Here is a 26,044-nt window from a genome sequence, read left to right as displayed (position 1 = left end):
TTAAAATAAAGTGCATTTGGAAGTGCTTTTCAAACACAGCATTTTTTAAAAACTGAATAAAGGGACTTCAGTAGTTTTATATATTTATTCTTGTAGAAGGTATTTGAAAGACACGTAGATATGATGTTTAGGAACACGGTTTAGTCGTGCGCTTGGCAGTGCTGAGTTAAAATTCAGACTTAATGATCTCAGAGGTCTTTTCTAATACAAACAATTCTATGATTCTATGATTTTACTTCACAATTCTTATCTCTGTTTCATCTCACAAGTGACAGTGATGTTTAGCTTGATAATAGAATTTTTTGTTTATCCTTACACAGTGAAGCAGAAACTCTAGATAAGACGGAAGATTATTTAGAAAACGCAGATTCCAACTCCCACGCAATAGTCCTGAATGTAATATTAGGAAATGTTCAATAAAGATTTAAAAAAGAAAAAAGTACAAACCACAGCCATTAAGTTCTCTTTTGGTTTTCACTACCATAGTGAAAGACTAACTTGCAGGTAAATCAATAATTGTACAGCTCAAGAGAACCAAAGATGGACACAGTTCACTTAAATCCACTGACATTTTTCAAAGAGTTCTTAGTTCCCATTTCAATGCTGTTCTTGTGAAGGAAAAACCATTTTCAATTATGTAACACTAGTACTACTTTTCATTTCTGTCCCAGGAAGAGAAGCACATATCCTCTTCAACCTACCTGGAAACTGGGAACAAAGGAAGCTAGTCCAAAACTGATTTCTTAATTATTTTTAAAAATTTTAAATTATCAGGTTTTAATTATATAGCATAAAGTAAAGCCTTTCTGACTAAAACCACTGAATAATTTCTTCTAGCTTATTTTAGTCCTTACAAAATCAAGTTAGCCTAGTTTATTCTGTGCTTTTAAGGAAAATGAAACATACGTGTTGCTTTGTGATAAAAATCAAAGACCACTTCTTCTTCAGGAGACTTCTGTAACTGCTGCTTCTCTTCTAGTAACCCTAAAGAAAGGAGATGAAGCACCTGAAAAAAAAGAGAAAAATAATAAGTCTCATTCAGTGTTTAAGATATGGAAAACCGGCACATAAAATAAGGATTTTTAATACAGTTCTGTATTATGTTGATTATATGAATGATAGAACACATGATAGTGCAGAGATCATACATGGAAGGTGAAATAAAAAAAGCACAATATAAATTTTTTGCATATTAATTCCACTAAAATTCATCAACTTGCACATGCTTTATATTACTAATATGTGAAATCTTGTCATTTTGCTGATATAAAATCTGTATTTGGCAATTCCATAATCCAAAGATTAGCAGGATTGGCAAGGCAATCTATACCCTCTAACAAAACTGATTAATTCAAGTAGTCTTTAATTTCAGGTTCTAATTCTGTAAGTATTAAAATAACAACCCTGCAAAAACAAACAAACAAAAAAACACATCCTAAAAACATTTCAACAATGTTTTAAAAGACTAAAGTCACTGCAGTAAAATTAAATGTTTAAATACTTACAAAAATTATATTATTTCAGGACTGAGGCCCCAAAGACATTATGTATTTGGAGACTGTGCAGCTCAAAAAATTCCAATTACCAAGGGTTACTTAATTGTGAAGTTTCAAGAAAAAGATGAGATAAGGAGAATTACATATTGAAACAATTTGAATGATGAGTCAACACAGGGAGGAAAGCAAAATAGAGAACTTCAGTACTATTGTGTATCATGTTTCTATTTTACAACAGAGATAGATAATTAGATGATTAAAAATACTTTTTGTCAGTAAGATTCATAAAAATAGGTTTGGGGACAAAAGCATTCCAAGTTAAAGTTTATCATTACATATTTTGACCTTATGCTATGCAGTCAACACCATGTATCATAAGATCAAAATACGATCTCATTCCATTCTGATGGAATGGCCTTCAGAAGATGACCAAGGCTAACCATACCATTTGGATCATAGCCTCAGTCCACAAGTGGGTTTCCAGCTCCACTGCCCTCTGCAGAAGGGTCCGCAGGATGTGCATCATAACATCGCAGTTCAGAATCCTCACCACGTTGCTGAATGCAGGACTGAAGTCTGGAGGAGGAGGTGGTGGCAATGCTAGAAAACAGATGTGCAAAGATATCAATGAACTGACATCCCACCCAAGATTACAGGCAAAAGTAGAGAGCACAAACATACTAATTTCAGTGAAAGAAAAACTGGACATATAAATAAATAAAACCATGTTCAAACACAATTGTTTGCCTAAGTCAACTTTCATCTTTGGCAAACCTAAGTACTTTTACTAAGTTCTTATATAAAACACATGCAAGCTAAGTTAAACAATCAATCACAAGTATTAGTTGTATCTGTAAATGCAAATTTTTAACACTTCATACTGCCTTAACATTTATGTATCGCTATAGAACACATAGTTTGTGCTTTGCAGCAAATACAAAGTTTTCAAGTAGTTAAACAAAAATGAGGAGTGGAGCTTCCAGACTGTAGTGTCCCACACTACAGTGTCACATGTCTGGATAGACACATCACACGTCTAAATTTTTTTTGCTACTGGCATTCCAGTAATTTCTAGTTATGTACATTTTCTGAGTTAATACTGGAACTCTGAAGTGGAATCTTGGAATCAACTAACAGCACCTCATTTAACACCACAGCTTCCAGCTTCTCCCTACCAGGAACCACTGACTTCAGTCCTCTTTTGGTACCTGGATGCCTATTTTCAGATTGCCTCTTTTCAGAGGACCTCTGTGAATGAAGCGTTTCTGAAACCATCATTCCTTGGACAATTTAGGCTGAATGAAGTTACTGACAAAGACAATACAGCCACATAAAAGAATATGCAGGAAGTACCTGCAACAAAACATATAGTTTCAGGGGAACACACATCAGTGTCAACATACCTTCATATTTTGGAACCCTATTTTGGTCCAATTATATGAATGGGAGTCTTTGAAAATTACATCTAAATAACCACATTTTTAAAAATTTCTACAAAATTAATTCCTCTGACATCATTTTAAATTGCCAGAGGGAAAGGGGAAGGGGCAAAGTTGAGTTTACTAAATTGTTCATTTTACTTATTTGTTCAGCTTACCAAGTTACCTCAAATCAACTCAATTAAATGCTTTTGACTTGAATGGGTAAAAGTAAACCCAAAAGGGAAATAACATTTGTGTTACAATAGATACATGGGGGTTTATTGTTTTATGTGTTCATACCTTATAAAAAGTTATTTCTAAAACTTAAGTCTCATTCTTGTATTACTGAATGGATATGAGCATTAGTTCCTGTGGCAACCTTCTCTACATGGCATTATGATGTTTCAACACTGTGCTAAAGAAACTGCTCAAAAAAACCCCCAAATCTTGGTTACTCCACCATAAAATCTCTGAGTTGTTCATGGGTTTGTCAACAGGTACTGTGTCATGTTTATTTCCCTACCTGTAAATTAAACTAAAAGTTCCAGAATTCCTATCCGTGATAAAGAAAAAAGACAAAACAAATGCTAGGTGTCAATTACAGACAATTACTACAAATCAAAACAAATTTAATATAAACTCAACTACCCACTATTAAGTCACAAGACATCTCCCAAAGCTCGTATATATACACAACTGCATATACTACCAAATTATCCCATTTGTTGAATCATTAACTTTAGAATTTACCTTCATCTCTGTTTTCTTGTTTTCTTCTTTTCTTTTGTGTATGTTCAGCCTACAGAAAAAGGAGTGTTGTTGTATCAGCACCTCTACAGAAGTACACAATAATGAGATTAATGAAATAATGAGAAATCCTACACTAGAAATACGGCAAGATACATAGTGAATGCCTGGTTGTGTACTAGAATTTTGTCTGAAACATGTTTAACAACATTACATTTTGCATTCAAATTTGTAGTAAAGATAAATAATTGGACATATTTGCTTCCTCAGTAAGAGTTACAAAAGCAAAGTTTGGGGTTTCCCAATGCAAAAATAATTCATATCACATTTTGTTCTCAGCATCAAGAGTTAACAGAGTTAATACACAAGTTGTCACACAGGAAACACTAATGCAAACCCTACCATGGTCAATTTGTATTGACAATCTTAACTTCATGGAACATTTAGTTTTGAAGGCAGCTGCATATACCCTTTACTGGATCAATTTCTTTAGATTGCATCTATTCAGCAAAACTCTTTAAACATTGATAAGTATGTACTATTTTTTTAACCTTTGAGAGTGAATCTTACACTGCTTACCTTGCTGTGCTGGGTCTTAGTGTAGTGATAAAAGAACATATTGAATTCCTTCAAGCATTCATCTTTCAGTTCATAAACTCCATGGCCAGAGACACCCGGTTTCCTTACAGAGAAATATTTCACAACACACAGATTAGTAATGTACATTCAGCACATCTTCGAATGTAAACAAACACAATTTGTTTTCTAAGGAAGGAGGAATTGTAACAGTTACTCACTAACTTATTAAAAGCAGAGAGTGAGTATAGTTATGAGTCTTAAATTTTCAAGACAGGATGTACAGGAGTAAACAATCCAACAGTAAAATATTTCTAGTCTATACCACCTAGAGCATGCCATACAGCCTCTGAAAATTCTTTTTAACTGTATGGCTTAGAATTTTAGACATTGGATGTTATCGTATAAAATTCAATCCTTTCTTTAACCAAAGTATAAAACAAGTAATACTTGCTACTTCTAGCCAGTGAGATTTTTTTGAACTGTTCATATAATTTCCAAAATAAAATTTCTAGGTATACCTACAGTTGCTCTTAATTAAAGTAAGACACACGAAATTTAAAGTAAGGTATACTAAAATAACTAAGACTTTTTTTTTTCACAAAAATAGCAGACATTTGAACTAGTTTTTTTTCAACTACAATTTATTGTTCTATATTTGCATACACACACATACATATATATATTTATACATAAAATTAACTCCCAGAAAAAAAGAGGGAAGTTCCAGAAAATCAGCAACTACGCAACATTTACACCAGCTACTAGATGGTGACTGCCAAAGGTACAATGACTTGTTAACTTTCCTAACCATCTTTGAAAAAAAATGAACTTTTGAAGATTCTCCCACTAGGACTTGAGATTACTAAACTCCTGAGACTCCTCAAACTGAATTTGAGGAAAGAGCGTGGCAAAGGGAGAGGAGCAGCAGCAGCATAGGATATTCCACACACTTTTTCTTTCCTATGCATATTTGCAAACATAATTATTTCAAGACAGCAAAATACTAGCTAACAGAGACTGTGCAGTTCAGCTTGTTTAACCCAAATAATCTAAGAAATCTTACTTTACATTCAAGCTACTTATTAAACAACATTAAAAACTTACTTAAATGTAGCCACTTTATCAATTACATTCTCCAAGCCAGTTTCATTGTTCTCCTGGTAAAAAATTTAGTTTGGGATAAACATATAATGATTCAAATATCTTCAGTATTATGCTATGAGTAACAAAAATAGACAAACAGATTTAGATAATGCCCTAACTCACGAACTATTATATTTTGCCCACTGTTAAACAGAAAGCAGATATTCATAATTGGCAAGTTTCAAGGAAGCATCAAAGATACATAATACTCTCACTTAATAGTGTAGAACTTCATCAATAACAGAGCTGATCTCTAGAAACAGGTCAATGCTTACCCAAGCTTAATGGAGGGAAAAAAAAGAGGTTTACATATTTTAAAACAGTGAATGTGGATACTATGATAATATTTCAGGCTATTTCATTTACAATAAACATTTAGGGGTTTTTGCATTGATTGGTGGCCCTGAACACTTGCACAGACTATAAAATCTAATCCACATCCCTCGCCTTTGCTTGAATCTTCAACAACTGTAATGGAATGACAAGGAATTCTCTGTTTTCGAATAGACCTGTACAACACGACTCCAAATGGATCTGCCCAGGTTTAAGTGATCAAAATTACAGGCTCAAATTTATTAATGGTACACAGGGCAGAATGGAATCCAGTTGCATCATCCTACAGGGCCAAACCAGAAAATGTCACAACTTTTCTTTTCCAATCTAAGAGAACTACAGCTGAATATTCTAAAAAAAAATGCACCTCTTAATCAAAAAGCATAATTTCCATACAAGTCTTTTCAGATCAGTCCATACTTGAATCTATGACATTTACCTTTACATCAGTAAGGTGTGTTAGCCCCTTTGTCACACCATTTTGTAATTCTCACACCAACAGTTAAGCTTTGTATTAGGAATGCTTCCAATATAAAGATATGAAAGCTAAAGAAGAAAGACATAAAACAAGAAAAAGTAAATGAAGGAAAGAGGTAAATAAATCAGGACTCACGTTTTCAGGTAAGGACTTGGTAATTGCACTGTGAGCCATTGGTTCAATACATAACAGATGGATGATTTCTCTCATTATAACATCTTCTTTTGTCACATTACTGATTCCAGGCACATATCTTTCCCCTGTCAGAGAGAACCAAAAGAAGAAGAATGGCAAATATGATGAGTATAAAGCATATTTGAACTTTGCACCATGATAATGGTACTGTTGGGATGTTTCATTGTATAAGCTTGCATTTGTCAGAAGCCTGTCCCAAGTATCTGAGTAAAAATGTTTCTTAGCCTAGCTTCCTAACAAAATGGGTCAAGATGGACTCTCTTTATATTCTATTTTAATGTCAATTATGAAATTATCTAACAGCTCTTTTCACTGTGCAACTCCTATTGCTTCCAGTGGAGAAATACTTGTGTTACTGAATCATCTATTTAAAAGATGCACTCTCCAGTATCCTCTCTATACTATCTGTATTAAAGAAAATCATCAAGCCTGCTCTAAGCAATAATGCAGTACTACAACAACAGAGAGAAATGAATCTTACCCACAACATAGATGAGAATCTGTAGCATCTCTTCTATTAAAACATTATATTGCTTAATCAAATCCTGCAAGAATGACCAAAATAAGGTTAAAAATACCAAAAACAAAGGTGTACAAAAATTCATCCTTTAAATGACACTGAGCTCAGCCCTCTTATCTACTACTTTGCTGAAGCACAGGACTCTAAGAAGAAATTCCATTCTAACAAGCTGGAAAAAGTGCCTGCTCCTGCAGAGGAGATATTATACAACAACTAAAGTTCAAGATTCATATGCAAGAAAAGAAACATCAGCTAAAAAAAGTATCCCAAATGAAGGGTTTTATCAAAGGTCAAGCCACAAGAAGTAGCATAACAACCCAAGAAACTTCCAACCAAAATAAAAGCATGTAACATGGCCTAAAAGACATGTGAAGTGCTGTAGTGAATTGACTTACATGGATTTTGGCAGATGCCCTATGAAATAAAGATCAAAAGGGGCAAAACTTGCTTGCTATTTTTGAGGAAGCCTCTACAAATTCCAAATACAAAATACTTACCTAACCACCAGCTCCTGTGTTTACTGACTTCTAGTGCAGCCTTGAAAATGCAGTTATCAACAGTAGCGAGTTTTTCTTATTGCTGTTTCATATACTCAAAGCTGACAAATTAAACAGCAGAAAGATTTGCTACTTACCTGATCTTTGGTGGGTTTGATCTTTTTGAAAGCATCGGCAAGCTCGTATCTCTGCAGTATCAGCAGGAGGAACTGGTTTGGATCCATAAGAGATGCACCTATCTATCAAAAAACCCAAATTAATATGAACATCACTTACTATTTCAAAATCATGCAAATTTAACTGAATTTTTTTAAAATGCTAAGTACACAATGACTCAGAACATTATACCTGGAGCATGATGATGTCTTTATCGTACATCTCCTCTCTGCATTTAACGTCTTGATAATAGAATACCTAGGAAACAGGAAAACAAAATAGAGATATAAAGTAATATACTACCAAATGTGCATCAGTTAATCTCTGAGGCTTTTTTAAACTGTACCACACCTTTACTGAGTAAAGGAAAGTCCAGATTTCTTTCAAAAAAAAAAAAAAAAGTACTTTGATGGAAATGAAAAATGGTTTTTTACCTATCCAGAAAAAGTCTATGCCATACTTCAGACCCCCTTCCAAGAGGGCTTAATTCCCATGTCTGCTACTGAATTAAGTCCAAACGTCCTGCTTCTCCTACCCTAGTTTTCAGAAAGACAATTCTACAGGGGTTTACCAATATTTACTTTGATTTCACCAAAGGGTCCTGTGCAAGGTTAGAAGAGAATTTCTGCCATTAAAGGAAGAAAAAAGAAAACCAAACAAAAAAACACCCCAAAGTGAAGCCAAAGCAGGCAAATGCAAGGGTAGACTCTTCCCTTTACCTTTACTCTTGCAACAGAAGTCGCAAGTATTAGAAAATGTTTGTATGCCTAGCTATAGGGTTCTCAAAAGTTTAGTATGAGACAAATATAGTTTAAACTTTTGCCTATAATAATTTCCATACAACAAGAAGAACTTCTAACATTTTATAAGCAGGAATACTAACAAGTACTTATGCAGTGATTATGAGATCTGAAAGCAGCTTACAAGTAGACATCAGTAACATTATTACTATTTCACAGAGTAAGAAACAGTCATAATGGAGATGAAAACACTCACCTAAGACAGGGAGGTAAGCCATTGCTGAAGTTAGAAATAAAACCAAGTAACATAAATTTCCACCTAGAAACCTTTCTATTTACTGTGGGAGTGACCCCATGACCTCTCTCCGCACTGGATGAACCCCTGGCAGCATTACTGAAAAACCCTGGCAAACACTATTAGGATCAGCTCACCACTGAACACTGTAAGGGAGTACCTGGCTTATCAGGGAGAGCCCATTCCTTCTCCACATCTCTGCAGCAACCTGCGCAACCAGGACAAGACATCGCAAAGGATATTCTACAAGCAGCTCCACTTGAAATTCTTCCTAGAATTTAAAAAAGGGAAAAAACAAAAAACAAAAAACCCACATAAAAATAAATCTGCCAGTGGTTTTAAAAGTGTAAGTCCTAACGAACAAAAATATATTGACAGCTGAAAAATAGCTTGTATGTGTGCCATGAAGGTTAGAGGATATAGCTTCAGGCTTTTTTCTTCCCAGAGTATAAATCACAAGAAGCATTTGGGAAAAAAATAAAAGTCTCTTACAGGCGAAACAAACTCATGCAATCTTGAGATGGCTCCAGTCTTGCTTAATCGCACATGAAGACCTACAAAGCCAAGGAAGAAAAATCAGAAAATAAATCAAAATCAGTAAAGGCTCTCCAACCCCTTCTAAATGTCACCTAAACAATCCACAATTCATACAATTACAGAAGAAAAGGCTAGGTTTGTTTAGGAAAGACTTCATACTTTCCTTTTTTTAAGGCAGAAGATCTATTACATTATCACAACAGTTCTTACCAGTCTTACAATCCATTATTTTATGAATAAATTTACAAAGAATGAATTAATTAACACCATCTAAATTGAGATGCTATATAATATTAGCAAAATTTTTATTTCACATTTAAATCATACATCAGTAGTAAATTAATTTCAAGACTACAAGGCTTAACAGATGGTATCCTGGTATCAAATGATGTGATAAAGAATCTACAGTTTAATAATAGCATATGATTTCATTTGTGTTCTACAGAAAGTAGCAATCCCCCACTGCTGTGGTCCTTTGTATTCTGACTAGAAACCTGTCCTGGCATAGTGCAAACATGTCTTTTAGGAGGTGCATTTTAACAGTACTAAGATACTGTGGCTGGAAAATAAATTCAAGATACAGTAATAACTGACATTCGTTTAAACAAAGCAGATAGAAACAGAACCAGAAATACTTCAGAGAAAACTGAGGACCTCATTAAAAAGGAAATTTTTTCCTTCTTGACTAACTTCTCTCTCTCCCATTTAAAAAGACATCCTCCAACCTGCATGGAAAATGTTTTGTGAAAAACTTTCCCTTAGTGGAACATATGGGGAGCATATCTTCCTGACCATGAGAATGTCAGAAAGGCAGAGAGCAACTGATCTGTGAAGCACTTAATCCAAATGTTTTCTGGAGTAAAGAAATAGAGATGGATGATAACCATGGTTTAAACAGCAATCAAAACACATCACTTACCAGCAAGAGTCCTAGACAGTGGCAAATGTATGCTGACAGGATCTGCAGACACTCTGTAAGGTCTGCTCTCCAGGGTATGGCCACATAAGTGAAATACTGTCTTCTCCCGAGAGCGGCCATTTGTGCTGCACCTCATCACAGCTTTATGGCATTCTCTGTAGGACCTGAGCAGCAGCTCTTCCTAGGATTTCAAATACATGCATAGGTTATATTTAAAAATCATGCAGTCCATCCTTTCTCTCTTCGTCATGCTGCAGAATAATTATTTCAGACAATTTTTTTGTGGAGAACTATACTGAACAATAGTGAGCTTTTATAGAATCTGCTATTTCAAAAGCCTTCAGGAAGATTCACAAAAGGCATGCATGCAAGAATCCCAAACAACTGATATACTTACATCACAGGCACACCACTCTTGGAACATTAAAAGAATGTTCTTGAGCTGCATCTGTATGGCAATAGCTGCTTCCCAGTCAGGGTCCACCTCAATGTGCTGACCAATCTGTCTTTTTATCTCCTCCATTCCCTGAAATGGAAATCCCACAAAATACTCTGTCTAAATCAGTGATCACAGGCTTAACACAACACAAAATTCCACAATCAAAATGTAAAATACATGCAGGTAAATCTGATGAGTATTACTTCTATAAACATGACTTTTTCACCCACCAAAACAGGGACTGAAGAATTTAACATTGTAATTGCATGTTTACATCCACAATATTATTACGGGGAAAAAAGAGGAGCTGTAATCTCTTTACAACAGAATATTAGAAAGAAATTATTTAAATGTATTGTACCTGCATGCAAGTTAGAATCCTTAGAAAAGAAACAAATCCTTCTAAAAAGCGCTCCCTCAGACGGTCTGTCCACACCGTAGGCTTGCTGACTAAGACATACCTGTCCCCAAAGAAAATATTATCACCCTTTGCTCAGACTTCTTTTGCACTTATATTTCAAGTGTTCTTGAAATACAATTGTTTCCAATTGTTTTAATATCATCAATTACATCATCAAATTACATCACCCTTCCCATCCCAAAGTACTCAAAATTTCCCCAAATACTAGAACTACTAGTAGCTTGGTAGGAATCCATCATTGGAAATTAACAGACTTTTTTCAAATTCCAAGGTATGTGGGATGGTTTGGTTTTACATTACTCAGTTTATCAGAGCAATTTGGTACCATTAACAGTGGAAAACCCTATGCAAGTGAGGATTATAGCTTTCCCAGAATGACAGCAAGTAGGAGACAAATTTCCCATACTGTCTTACAGCAGATATATTTATTAATTTAAATATTATATGCAATTAGATAATTTAAAATTGAAAAATGTTTTTATAGAATATAACTTTGATATTTTAAAATTTTACGTTTCCACTGAAAAAGAAAATATTAAGATTCCATGTGAGTTTTTTGAGGGGCTTGGGTTTGGTTTTAGCAATTTTATCATCCAACTCTGAATTGAAACACCTCATCGTACTACCAGTATTTTTAGAGCTGTTCTAGCTTCTCAGCCTTACACTTACCTGAGGTCATATATTACTGCATATACCCGGTTCAGCTTGTCCTGACTGTAGCCTTGGAAGTTGAACTTGTCATTTTTGTCTAGGTACTCTGGAAGCACTTCTAGGAGTGTCTCTGTAATGGTGGTGATTACATTTTGCTCCTCAATAAGATGTCGGGCCTGCAAGAACAAAGTGAAAATTTTTTCTTCCTATTTTTGTTAAATGTTTTGGTCAAAATATTTTTTCCTTCGAATCCAATCTTTCTGATTAAAAATTATTTTAAGCATTTGCAAAGAGCCCAAGATAAAAAACCTGCCACAGTATTTATTGCATAGGAACACAACTGGTATCAACTTTGTATGTTTGTTCAATTCTGACAGCATCTATATAATAGATATGCTGGGGTTTTTCTAGAAAGACCACATAGAAAAGAATTTTTACATTAGTACTTCAGCCAAGAAACATATAACCTTTAAAATTTAGAGATATATTTCCCCCCCTTAAGATGTAACATATTTCACCCCCACAAAAATACATTTAACCATTTTTTAACCCCTTGCCCTGTTTTCAAAGTCACATAGGAAGGTAAACGTGAGCAGTAAATAAATACACAAAGTTAATGCAGAGTACAACGTGCCAAGAACTTAGACTTACTTGCATTCCCTCTACAGTCTGTAATGAATTTTCACATCAACTCAAGCTCCTGCTTTCATATCAGCCTTAAAAAAATCTCAAAATCATTCATATTCAACTCAGCAATGCATAAAGACTCCCTGCCAAATACAACAATCTGCAAAGGTGGCACTGCTAGCAATTCTCAAACTTATTTTACACCTCTAGCAGAGACAGGCTGTACGTACCAGAGTAGGTACAGTGAACATCTGAACTGAGAGTGCTGTCACAGAGAGAACTCTGTCATGATCATCACTGATGTATTCTTTTTGCAATGCCTTGTAATACTAGAAAAAGAGAATATTGGGGACATTAAACAAATGTTAATAAAAATGTTTACTTTTTTAGTTACAAGAATTACATCTCAATGTGTTTCTCCCACCTAATAGAGGCAGTTCCAAGAAAAACAGCACAATGTCCTCAATGTACCAAAGCAATTCAATACAGCCCCCACTGCCTGAACACTGAAGATAAGCACAAATTTAACTGACTTGCCAGGCTGGAACCAAAATTTTTTTTTCCTATAACCAATACTCCCTGAAAAAATTTTAAGTATCTGAAAAAAAAATTTAATAAAATATATGGAAAAAAAAAAAAAAAAGACATTAACTTCTCTTAAAACAAGTCTTCCTTCTGCAGTGAACTGCATGAATAGTTATTCAAAACTGTCTGTAAAAGACATGTACAATGAGTAATGCAAGTCATTCCTTTGTTTGAGTCCACAGAAAATCATGAAGTATCAATTATCTTTATCAGAATTAAAAAGTCCCACCCTAAAACAAAAAGCACTTTGTCTTATGTTTTGTATATTTCTTAATTATTGTATTTAATTTTCAAAAAGAAAGGCCAATTTCAGTTGCAGTTCAACCAGCATTTCAAAAGATACACAGAATACTAATGATATGGCATTCAAATGAGCATATCCCTACATGATTCTAAGGAACAAACGAGTGACATGGCAATTAATTAACTGCACTATATAAAGGCTGAGCTAGTCATTGAAGCTCTGCTTGATTAAAATTTATTATTTATATTGAAACAATTTTCAGTTTCGGGGGAAATTTTATAAAGCCAGTACAAATTCATAGCATCAAAACGAAACCATTTACCTTCACAAATTCCACAGCAAAAAGCTTTTTGTATTCCATTTCCATGAAAAAACTACTGAAGATAAGTTCATGAAGAACCTTCCTTGCCCCTGCAAAGAGCCAATACCATGCATGTCACTTTGTTGTACTAAGATGCAGATTTTTGTGAAAAAAAGGAACCAATTACTAAACTATAAATAAAATTCATTAAAAGCCTTGAAATGGTTATGAAGCATATAAACTTAGTTAATAAATTTTTCTTTTGGTTTTGACATTTATTGGTATGTATTTAAAACACAGGGTAAGCATCAAGTCATTCACTGTCAGGTTGCATTTTATAAAAAGATTCTTCAAGATACATAAAGCAGGAGAAATTGAGGCGGCAGATTCATACCCCAAACATAAATTAGCTCAGCTGTATAAAAACCATAATATAAAAACCACAAAGAAATTTAATTCTACCTACTTAGCACATACTTTTATCTATATGTTACACACATGAAAAATTAATTTGCCTCTTCAGTTTATAGCAACATGGATACACAAACCTTTATGAAGTTTTGCATCCCATAGCATCAACTTGCTTATAAAGCAGGGCTTTTCACATCCAGCTTCTTCTTTGAGACATACTTGACAAAAGATCTGGCGAAAGTCACCTGTAGGGATGAAACTACTCATTTGTACAAGAATGCTTCAGTAATTAAATTATATTAAATTAAATATTAAATTAAATTATATGACACAAGAAAATTAGAATTACAGAATTCTGCTCCCTTTTAAAGGAAGAAAAAAAGGAGCCACTTAAGTAAGAATTACTTTTAACATTTTTTCCTCAATGACCATACTCCCACATACCCTTTGCCTTACTAATTTCTTCCTATTATTCTTGCCTACTTAATTTAATAAATCCCATGATGCAGAAGAGTATTTTAAAATTAAAATAATTTAGAGAACTTTGCAAAGCAGATCCATAAGAAGGCTTTACCATATCAGCACAGAAATGCACAGGGCTAGGCAAGTCACTGCCTCAGGCCTTGAAAGTCAGCCTTTTGGAGAATTTCAGAAATTCTTTTATATTTTCTTGCACCTATCAGTAAACACAGTAATTGAAGCAGTTTTGGAGATCAACATATCGCAGTCACCCATGGCTTTTTAACATTCAAAAATGAGGCCTTACGTTACTAATTTGAAAATAAAAAGTGAAGAGTCATGAATCAAATTCCTGACAACCTGGAAATACACATTATTAAATGTTTCTTGATTCATGTTCTACCACTTGAAACAAAATCGTGAAAAGAACAGGAACCACTAGACCACACAAAAGTTCCAGCTGAGTACAGAACATCAGGCTCATAAAGCCTCAATGTATATAATCCAGAAGAAGGATAGGAATGTTTGACTTCAATTTTTGAATTTGAAGGCTCTTCTAAAACATATAAAAATATCTGTTAACTTACCTGGATAAAAACCAAACTTTCACTAGAAACTTTGAAATAAACAACACTCAAAAATCTGTACCAATCAGAACTGTCTGAGGAATTCAGAACAGCAGGAAAATACCATTGGCAAAATAAATACAAACTTGAAAAGAAGTGAACACTAAAATTTGTAAAACACTGTAAAGAATTACAAAAAGGTACAATTCTGATCTATGTATTTCAAGTGAAAGATCAGCAAGTCTTTAGAAAAAATTAGAAGAAATACACTCTAGTAACAAAGCACACAAAGGGGCTAAAGCAGACCACCAGATTTACCTATCAAGAAGGATGATAAGGAGTGAGTAGAGCTTAATCTATGCATACTTTTACTGTGTGGAGAAATTTTATAATGGCTTTAGTGTGGCAAGACACAGGTATGGAAAAAAAAACCAAATCAAAAGTACATTGATTCAGAAATCTTCTTTAAAACCATAAGCATCATCAAACACCAGAACAATGTTTGAAAGCTTCAAATAGACTTTCCACCACTGGAATTCTTTTTAAATGAAGGTTTTAATTTGCTTGTTTTATTGACACTTTCTAATAAATCACAGCTATCAAATCTGAAGCAGGAATTAACAAAAGCAGAGAATGTATGTTTTCACTGATAGAGATGCTCTGTGGCCTTCCACCAGCACTGAGGAGGGCAGCTTTTAAGTAAAGGAGTCACACACCATGTGTGAGCGACGCTGAAAGTGAGAATAATAAAACTTTGAGACAGTGCTCAAACAGGGAAACAAATACATTTATTTCAACAAGAAGGAACAGAAAAGTACTGCTATTCATAACCTCACTAATGGATATCAGCACCCATGCTACTGCATTATTTATTTTCTAATTAGGAAGAACATTAAAGTATTTTAATTAAGGGAATATCATATATAATGCTGCTAAATTCATTGAAATACTGACACGGCATTATTGTAACAAAACCCAGCAATGCTTACTTGAATAGCTCATGAGTTTGTTCAGCCAAGAACCAAGGCGCAAGGCAAACTTCTGGTGTGCCATAACATCAGCATGCAGAACCTCCACGTGGAGGGGTCGTTGAGAAACATTTTCAGAATGCCTCTAGGAGTCAGGTAAATATTAGTACATATAAAATAAAATAACATTAATTTCATTATTTATTTTCACCACCCACCATCTCTCCCAAGCAAAACAAAGAAAACAGTTCGATGTTTTATTTCTAAAGGTGCGGATGCTGAAAAGCTTGAAGCAGAGAAATTTTCCAGCTTTCTGTCAGTATCCTATGAAAGTTCTGCTTTCACACACAGGCTAGCTGAAAACAGTTTGAGGTTTTTGTAAACCAAGCCTTTATCTTGCAGGTGTTGCTTGTTTTGCACCTTGTTATGATACTGACTGGAGAAAATATTTTGAAATGGGTGTCGTAGAGTTTAACCAATCATTCTGGGAGGTGGATGGTCAAGGGACCAATAACCTTATGCCATTCAAGTGAACCCAGTTATATAAACGAGTCTGTAAATTATTAAATAATTCCATTCGTTCCTGGACCCGAGGTCTATGTCGTTTTTCTTGCCATCCCTGGTACAACAGCAACATAAAGGTATCTATCTATCTCAAATGTGGTGGTGTAAATTCAATTTCAAAAAGTTCACAGGCAAGTTATAAAACCACGGAAGTACTAAGATAAAGACTGTACAGCAGACAAGTAAGTGCTCAGTAGTAATACTAATTAGGTTGGTATGGGGTGGTTTTTGTGAAAAATACTTTGGGAAGTTACCTTAATTTCTTCTTTTGCTTCCTGACAAGAGGCATAATGTCCTGCCTTAACAGCTCTACGACCCTGTTTAAGAAAATATTGAGCATGAGACCAATATAAAGCAAATCCAAAATGTCACAAGTCTGATCCTTGCTATATTTTTCATATGTAATAGAAAAACAGGGCCCAACACCACTCACAATAAACATCTAAAAGCAAATAAAAATTAACATAATTTTCTGTAGAATAAAAAGCTATCTAAATTAACAACACAACAACTAAGTAAAGTCTGGGTATCTTATTATTAAATAAGGAAAATTCATTCACACATTAAAATAGATGAAAGATTTCTGCAGAATACTTCAAATACAAACCATATCAACTTTTCTCCTAGCACACAGTACATGAAATAGCAGGGTATAACCAGAGGTATGTGCTTCCTAAACAAGTTCTCCACACCTGAGAAACAAGTGTTGACTAAGAGTTGCTCAGCAATATGCCTTTCTCTCCTCAAGCTCCAGCAAACAAAGATTCTATAACCAAGTGACTGTAGTAGTAACACTCAATGATTAAAAGGTGACTCTCTCAGATATCCCAAATGCACTAACCTCTTTATCTATGGCAGTCGTATGCAACTGGGCTTCACCAAGTTCACAGCCAAGTGCCCTTTGCAGGCTATAGATTACATGATCATAAGAATGGTGCTCATCATTGAAAAGGACACAGTAGTAGCTGTCTACCTTCTCTCTGCTGGGAAAAAGATAACATTTCGCACAAATAAAAGTAAAATTGTAAATAGTGTCCTATCAAATACAAGCAACAGCTTATTTGATAGCTTGAGAAGAATGTCAAATACAAAAAAAAAGTTATTCAAGTAAATCAAGCATGCTAATGCTAATTCTTCATGCTAATGACATCCCCCACCACCACCTATGCCAGAAAAAAGTCACAGAAACTATGTATCAAATACAAAAGAGAAGTTTTGAAGTTATTTGATATTCTCTTATTATTTCCTTTCTCTGCTGTTTTATGAACCCATTTGTTTTGTAATGTGATAGACAGGCATTTTCCATTTTCATAGAATCATGGAATGGTTTGAGTTAGAGGGGACCTTTAAAGATCATCTAGTCCAGCCCCCCTGCAATGACCAGGGACATCTTCAACTAGATCAGGTTGCTCAGAACCCCATCCAACCTGACCTTGAATGTTTCCAGGGATGGTGCATCCACCAACCCTATGGGCAATCAGTTCCAACGTTTTCACCACCCTCATTGTAAAAGATTCCTTCTTGTACTTATTCTAAATCTACCCTCCTTTAGTTTAAAACCATTAGCCCTTGTCCTATTGCAACAGACCTCGCTAAAAGGTTTGTCCACATCTTTCTCTCAAGCTCTGTGGAAAGCATCCTTGAAAATCTGCCAGCTCTGTCCTGCTCCCCTGTCCCTTAGTGTCCCATCAGTGTCTCCCACAAGAGCCAATGGCACCTGATGGGTCTCTCCACTCTCCTAATATTTCCTCCCCTGTGCACTAAGATCTGCCGCTTTGCTATGGATCAGGCTGGCTCAGGAGCACTTCTCTTCAGTGATTGATGGAGGACAGTCACACACTACTTTCCCCACAAAGTATCAAAAGCTTTTCTCTATATAACTCTAGGTCAAAAATACCACAGTGCTGTTTACGGTGATTTCAGGACTAATGTCTGCATGAGTATGAGAATATCCCAGGCAAAATTATAATCCAAGTTGCTAATGCCTTGAAGAGAAAGTTGGAAATACTCCCTACCTAACGGTGAGCTCCAGAGGCAGTTCCTTCTCTTCCTCCCAGATAAGCATATCTACAATGTATTTTATCACCGAGGGAAACACCCTCCTAGAATGCTCCATAATTTCTTCGTTCAACTGACATTCAGAATTCTGTAAAACATGAGATAATATTACTACAGAAAAGAACCTGAAAAGAAAATTAAAAGGGGGTTGGTAGAATACCTTACACTATAACAGGAAATTATATTATAATATCTATACATACTTATACTATAATCAGGAAATTATCCTTTTCATGATTTTTTCAAGCAAATTAACCTCACGGAATTTCTTATTTTCAAAGTCATTTCATCCCAAGGTCTCTCAGTAGTATTACAACAGTTTCACCCACCTTTCTTTATGCATCCATGTTTTATCTAGGACTAGACTATGAAAGGCCTCATCAAATGTGTTAACTTCACTTTTTTTTTAAACTTGCATTCAAAAAAGCTGTTTAGCAGCTTTCTGCATACCCATAGATATTAAAAGTTTGCAGTGCAGACCAAGATTCTTCCCCTGCATTGCTTTTCTTTTTTCGTGAGGGTATTCTGTCAAAAAATTATGACAATCAAACAAACATTCAAGGAATCCTAACTCTGTTCTTTTCAGAGATCATTTCAGAAATCATTCAAAATATCCCTGTGAACTGACATATTTCCCATCCATATCAAGTGAATTGTCTACACCATATAACATGATTAATCATTTCTATAGGCATTTAAGCAGGAGATATATTAAGCTTTTAAGTTAAGAAAATCATTACCAAATCTGCACCTACGAATGAAGCAATCAATGTTCAGGTATAAGACACAGGTACACTGCAATGAGGCTGTATAGAAGGAGGGCTTTAATCCCAGGGCCCTGATGACCTTTACCACACCCCACCTTCCTTTTAGCATATGCATACAGAAATGTATATAACGTTATTAATGGTAACACAACCAAATCCAGTAGTTTCATATATAAACATGACACTGAAACAGAAGCTGTATTTGCACAAAGTTTCCTATAACTTTAGGTTCACTCAAACTGCCAAAAAAAAAATCTGAATAGGTATGTTTTTGCTAGAATGAAAAAAAGATGACAAACAGGTATTTTCCAGGGATAAAGCTTTTCATGTGTGACTTTGAATCCCAAAGTATTAAGGGCACTCACTTCTGCAATACATAATCTGACACACATTAAATATCAAAGAACAGAGCGATGTGTTTAATACAGCTAAGAACCATATTTTCAGAAATTCTTAAATGGATAAATATGACTGTAGTTGATTTATGAAGCAGAAAGGTTTTTTTAAAAAAGCAAAATTCTGTTGAATAATGCATTAGGTAAGATGGAAAAGCTAAAACTGTAGCAAAATAGAAGTAAAAATATGTTAACATGAACAACAGTTTTCTGACCTGATAAGCATCAGAACAGTAATTTAGAGTCAAACATGCAATCTAAAAATGTGTATCAGTGAAACCATGGTCTATAAACATCACGAAGTGTACATACTAAATTCTGGATATGCTTTTATATCTCAACAATTAAGAATGTACATATCTGGGGTAATTATTCTTTTCCCCAGACTGACAAAACTTTCATCATCTTAATGTTTGGAGCAGAATGAAAAAAAATACAGTGCTAGGAATAATCTAATTGACCTGAGCTGTAAACATACTAATTTTTTTTCCCATTTTTCTTAACAGTTTGGCTTTTTAAGCACTAATGTATGTTAAGAAAAAAAACAATAGAGCTGGAGAAAAACTCAGTATTGTGTACAGAGATAATCCTGTAATAAGACATGCTGCTTCCCTTCAGTCTGCAGGAAAAAAAAAAAAATCAGAGGAAATCACATCAAAGGATTTATAAACTATTAAAAATGGCAACTGCACTCATACAAGTAGTGAAATGTTAAATGATGCAATGCCACCTCCAATTTTAGTTTTATATATATTTATATATAATATCCATTTTAATAGAAGTCACAGTAAAATGAAATTAAGATACATCTAATGTAAAGTGAAAGGGTAAAAAGAAAATTGTCTCAGAACTATGCCCAAAAGTGCATAACTATTTAAGCGTCAAGGCAAAGTTTAAAAATCCAAAATTGTGGAAGAACAAACAAAGTATCTTTAGGTACTGAAGTCTGGAAATAAGTAACAACCTTTAAAAAAAAAAAAAAGGGGGCCTGGCAAGTATTGCTTTCTTACCTCAAACACGACTTCTTAAAGTTAACTGGTTTTAAGGATATATTTAGGCAAAAAGAGTTTTGTATTTCTGGCACATGGAAGACATTATTTTGGAATCAATAGAAAATGGATAACTCCTGAAAGCCCTGAGTGGGGATTCTAAAATTATATATTCTCTGCATGTAGAGTAATTAAAGGAATACTGGTCAGGATTATCCAGACAAGAATGCTTTCTGTCTGTTTGACAAGCACAGGATAAACTTCTGCCCTATCAGAAAACATGCTGGAAAAGAAATACACAAGATATCTGTACCAAAGGTGCTTTGTCACTCATTTCTTTTCCTCACTGTATGCTGAGAAAATTCCTACATTTTGAATGCCCTTGATTCTCAAAACAGAGAACAAACCATGAGGTAATCCAAACATTCACCATCGTCATAAAGAATCCATGACAGACAAGTCCTTTATTAAAAAAGAAAGATGGACATGCAATGTAATCTTTCAAATAGCTACATATAGTTTATATTAATATGCTGATGCACTGCATTATTGATGTGGCTGTACTTCTACCCTCTTAGAGAGTCTGCATATACTGACTGCATAATAGCTACACATATTGACAACAAAGAACTAATAAGCAGCCTTCTACTTCTTAAAATTCAAGTAATTGTCTAATTATAGGTTTTCTATCAGTCACAACTCTCAAGTAGCACTCATTGTAGGAGTATGCTCCAGTTTATTTGACAGGCAGTTGTAACACAGCTTTGGACTTAAACAGCTCCATGACGGAAGTGATGATTAAACAAATTCACTGCAAGCCAGCCAAAGACCTTATCAGAGATTGGATGAGAAATATTACTTGAAGAAGCATGGGAAGCTCCCTGTTTCCTTATGATCACAGGCATAACTATAGTTTTCACTCCAGTTGAAAACCAAGTGCAGTCACTATTGATATGATCTAACCGTTATCTCCATTGTATGCAAATGCCTTGAAGAATATTCTGACCAGCTCATCTTCATGCAAACAAACAAAATGCTGAGGACTCCTGAATGCAAGCAGTTTCCCCTCAAGCTTTGCTTGAATGTTGTTTGGAAAACAAATCCACAAAATTTTGACCATGTGATTTTAAACAAGAGTGAAGCAGCCTTCTAGGTAAAATTCATAAAGGTTTCAGTGGTTTTTTCCTAACATTTGGTTTTATTTTATTATGATGAAAAAGCTGTTCTAAAGGAAAGGGAGGTAAAAAGCAGAATATGCTGTCACAGATCTGTGAGATCAAAATCTGTACCTTGCAGAAAAACAGGCTCCCCAGCAGGATGTAAAAGGGACTCATCAGGGGTTTTGGAAGCAAAAAGTACTATTATTCTCAGAACAACTGAATTGTTGAAACAACTATTAGAAGATCTGATGCAGACCTAAGTTTTAAAGGTAGGTGATACAATCCATTTTGTTTACAATCTCTTAGTTGTATTTCTTGATGTGCCTCATAGGTCCATGTTCATCCAGGTATCTGTGCAATTTTTTTTGGTGAGCCATCACAGTTAAGTCCATAATGTTTGCTGGCTCCTGTGTGTAAGAAAGTGGTCACCTGAGGAATAAGCAGTATCACTTATCTCTAGGAGCAGTGGAGATCCTTTAGCTGGAAACACTTAGATCCCAGCAGAACAACAGTTAATTCTCAACTGAAACATGAACATTTTGTCTTAAGACTACTACTAAATTCTCTTTGTGATATGATAAGGGCCTCTAGAAATCTGATACTGAGCATCTTGTAGCACAAGTTTTCCATACTTCCAAAAGTGGTTTTGATGCTGGTAGACACGTGAGTTCTCTACTTTTCCATATGCCTTTATCAACACTACCAGCAACCTAGCATTGAAAAAAAATAATCCTATTTTCCTTCAGAGCACAAGGACAAAAATTAATCCTTCCCGAAGAGGAACTGTGCAAGTTTCTTATCCTGGAAACACCTGCAGAATGTGCTGGAAGAAATATTAAACACATATGTAGTCGTGGTGACAGCAGCAAAATTAACCATGCCATAGCTATTTTTTCCTCAGTCAAACACTGAGGAAGCCATTTGAGCTCTTTTGATTACAGGTTTTCATGAGTAATACATAGGTATCAGCCACAGACACCAGATAGCTCAGTACTCAGGGATAGGCATTGCACAGCAGAGTACACTTTACTGAAGTAGAAGTAGGTAAGCAACAAGCTCCAAGTGGTAAACAGATTACTCCTTATTGCAGCTTCAAACATTTTTATCTCTGAAATCCATTAACTTTCTTCTTTTTTTTTTTTTGAAGGATGAAAACGTGAAAGAAAACTTTGTCGCCTATTTCTGTAAGACCAGTGCTCTTTATTCCTCTTCCATCTGACTTTTTTGCCAGATCATAAATAACAGTCCAGTTGCTACAAAAACACCAGTAATTAGGGGTCTATTTGCAATGACAAATGCTAAGGTTTTTCAGATTATCTCAGAATGCAGGACTCTGAAAAAAAACCAAATTTTACCTGAAGCAACTGATTTGCCTGCATTCTCCTCAAGAATTTCTTGTAAGATGGTGTATTTCTTGTTGTTATGCTCATTTACAAGATACAATGACCATGAGACATCCTAGCTTAAGAGGTTAGTTCCAAGCCACAGAGAATTTTTTTTAGTCATAGTGACAGTTCACACACCAGAAGTAACTGGCAAAAGCAAATGTTCAGTAATGTAGAAAAAATATTAAAATCAAGTACTACTTCTAAACATTTGCTAACCACTGGGAAACTAATTATTTGTAAATAAGAACTGAGTAACACACTTAGCTAAGAAAAGAACAAGAGACTGCAATTTTAATTCCAAATGAAAGACTCAAGTGCATAAGACAGGTGGATGAAACTGTCTCCAAACAAAAAGCAAAAAAACCAAGGGATGTCCAATATACGTTTGATCCCAAACACATTGACCAAGGAAATCCTGATTCAAGTTGACTGAACCTGTTACATGAGTTATACAATACATTCATATACAGGAATAAGCACTTTTTAAAATAAGAAGGTAACATTTACAATAGTTACTAATTTCACTTTAAGCAATATTCTTACTTCTTTTGGAGAACCTGATGCTCCAGGCTCATGTTTAGTACACAGCGGTCCAGCCTTCCATGCCTCTGTATCCCCACAGTCACAAAATCCACCTCCAGTGGAGCTATGCATCTGGAAAAACCATGTATTTCAGTCATGAAATATGCATATAAAAAGCAAGAGGAAAATAACAATGTCCATTATTCAAATCAAACACAAGTATAAACACCTACTTAAAAATAGAAGAGTCACTGCATAACCAATGGACTTACCACAACTTTCTTTTCTTTATTTAGACAAAAGGAGACTTACCAGAGGAGAAGGGAAGTAAAAGGTAAACTTTTTGAGCAGAAGATAAAGGAGGAAATAGAGTTTCCGCTACAGAAAGGTATGCAAGTCCTAAATAAATTTAACTTGAAAGTAAGTGAAAAAGCCTATGACTGATGAGTGTTTCATAAATGGCAAAATATATATTTCTGAGTTTATTCACAAAATTATAGCAAAGCTGTTGAATGCCTTCTTTAAAATTACTTCATAAAGTTAGAAAATTAGATTAAAAATATGTGCATATTAAACAGTACTTCTAACCAAAGAAAAGATTACATGATCAGCATCTAAATAAATTTTTATAACTTTAACTTTGCATTGTACTTTCAGAAGAGTACAAATTCTGACCCTCCATTTTGGCAAAAAGTTCAGACAAAACTCAGGCAAAACCAATTATCCTTAGCTTCCTCCAAATCTCCAATCTTGAAATATTTCTAAAAAAACTCAATGACCCAATAAAAAGACATTAAAAAATCTGTTATTTACCTGAAACATTTTAAAATAACCTGATCTAATTAGACGTGCTTCGAGCAGGAGGCTGGACTAGGTGACCTCCTTAGGTCCCTTCCAACATAAATTATTCTATGAATCTCTGTATTCTTGAGATGAAAATGCTGCAAATCTGCTCCCATCTGATTACCTATTTCCATAGCTGATGCTTTGCCTGAAGAATTTACTGAAAAAAGGGGAAATGACAACAGCTTCTCAGCCCAGCTGTGGCTCCAAACTGCTCTGTAATCATTACTGTCTGTTTTCCCTGGGTTTTCACCTTACTTACTTGCCAACAGATCTGACTGGGACTTAGGATGCAACTGTCATTTTCAGTCACAGCTCTTTGCTCAGACCTGCACTCCCATGAGATTGTCAAAGAGAATACACTATATGCATTCATAAACACTCCTTTATCTTTTGGTTCCTCAATTAGCAAGTTGCTGTTCTTAGAAGCAGCTTTACATAGTTAGAAACACAAGATGAGAGATTAATTCATAAATCCCAGAATTTTTTTTTTTAATAATAAAATTACTAATGGTTTAGATGCAGTTTATTATAGCCTCAAAAGAACTTCTCTAAAGCTGCAAATACCATTTCTTAAAATAAGATTTTCCTACCTTGTACCGGTGGTTCTTGTGAATGCTATTCTGGAAGCAGTCAATACAGAGCACACAAGTTGGATCAACTGCACAGTCTCTGCAACAAAAATGGTAAGTGGAAAACTTTCTAAAACAAACACCTGAAATTTTCATGCACAAAAGAAAGTGTTGCTCTGAAAAAAAAACCAACTGAGATTAACAACAGAGTCAAAGTATAAAAACATTGACTTTTATCATCTTTCTGTGACATGGAATAGCCAGTCTTGTTAGGTTTGAACCATGTACTCAAACCTGTTATACAAATTCTGTCAAAAACACGCTCAATTTCCAGTTTCAAAACTTGCTGCTAACCTTTTCTGGTTTTGCTAAGAATAAGCAGATATTAAAACCAGTGAGGACTCTGAATTAACTTTTATTATTGTTTCCAACATCTGCAGTCAGTTTACCAATTAAACTTTTGCTACACTTCTACTAGGTTATGTTTCTAACTTTTAAAACAGTTAGAAGTTAAAATCTGAAAAGAATTCCTTTCTAGATGAGCTAGGAATACATACTTTGAAATTTAACTTCTACAGTTTCACTCATGCACTTAAATACCTGAAAATATGGAATTATACTCATGGGCAATCTAATTTCATTTCTTCCTGTGTTCCACATACATACTTTCCTATATAGCCTTTTTTCTTAAAACACGGTCACTTTTTCTTTAAATGATGTTTTATTCTATGCAAAATGTGAATGACAGGTGCTAAATGACAACATATCGAATTTTTTACTTTATACCATTGTTCAACATTTAGTTCAAGCCTCTTTTACAACTAAAATACCATGGTAATTCTGATGACAGAAATAACTTCCTTTCAAACCTTCAGATTGTAATAATCACTACAATAATTTAATACTTCAGTAACATTCATTTATTATCATAAGTCTACTAAAAGGGGAATTAAAGAAAAATGAAGCCAGAAGTGGCTGCTAGATTTGATTACCCAATTCAAGACATTCATATTTTAAAACTTCAGAGTATCTTTCATTTTTAGCATTTTAGAAGCCTA

The 26,044-nt window shown here is 34.6% G+C and overlaps 1 protein-coding gene across 2 annotated transcripts in view; it reads right to left on the bottom strand.

Moving 5' to 3' along the window:
- The window catches only part of UBR1 (ubiquitin protein ligase E3 component n-recognin 1), a 65,728-nt gene that overhangs the window by 27,597 nt on the left and 12,087 nt on the right, over positions 1–26,044 (bottom strand). Inside the window, exons 3-26 of one of the 2 annotated variants that reach the window (XM_039552185.1) lie at positions 25,008–25,086; positions 23,593–23,703; positions 18,308–18,438; positions 17,134–17,275; positions 16,547–16,609; positions 15,750–15,873; positions 13,873–13,980; positions 13,346–13,434; positions 12,425–12,523; positions 11,586–11,743; positions 10,857–10,956; positions 10,454–10,582; positions 10,057–10,237; positions 9,093–9,154; positions 8,761–8,871; positions 7,758–7,823; positions 7,547–7,648; positions 6,874–6,937; positions 6,333–6,457; positions 5,348–5,400; positions 4,244–4,346; positions 3,668–3,716; positions 1,942–2,096; positions 907–1,006 (exon numbers count right to left, since the gene is read on the bottom strand). In XM_039552185.1, coding sequence (XP_039408119.1) covers positions 907–1,006; positions 1,942–2,096; positions 3,668–3,716; positions 4,244–4,346; positions 5,348–5,400; positions 6,333–6,457; positions 6,874–6,937; positions 7,547–7,648; positions 7,758–7,823; positions 8,761–8,871; positions 9,093–9,154; positions 10,057–10,237; positions 10,454–10,582; positions 10,857–10,956; positions 11,586–11,743; positions 12,425–12,523; positions 13,346–13,434; positions 13,873–13,980; positions 15,750–15,873; positions 16,547–16,609; positions 17,134–17,275; positions 18,308–18,438; positions 23,593–23,703; positions 25,008–25,086 — 2,504 coding nt within the window. The remainder of the gene's footprint in view (positions 1–906; positions 1,007–1,941; positions 2,097–3,667; positions 3,717–4,243; positions 4,347–5,347; positions 5,401–6,332; positions 6,458–6,873; positions 6,938–7,546; positions 7,649–7,757; positions 7,824–8,760; positions 8,872–9,092; positions 9,155–10,056; positions 10,238–10,453; positions 10,583–10,856; positions 10,957–11,585; positions 11,744–12,424; positions 12,524–13,345; positions 13,435–13,872; positions 13,981–15,749; positions 15,874–16,546; positions 16,610–17,133; positions 17,276–18,307; positions 18,439–23,592; positions 23,704–25,007; positions 25,087–26,044) is intronic. The other variant, XM_039552186.1, reaches the window with a different exon arrangement.

The sequence above is a fragment of the Corvus cornix genome, chromosome 5 (genome assembly GCF_000738735.6).
Source record: "Corvus cornix cornix isolate S_Up_H32 chromosome 5, ASM73873v5, whole genome shotgun sequence".
In the NCBI taxonomy this organism is placed as follows: domain Eukaryota; kingdom Metazoa; phylum Chordata; class Aves; order Passeriformes; family Corvidae; genus Corvus; species Corvus cornix.
This window is presented reverse-complemented; position numbering and strand designations above follow the sequence as displayed.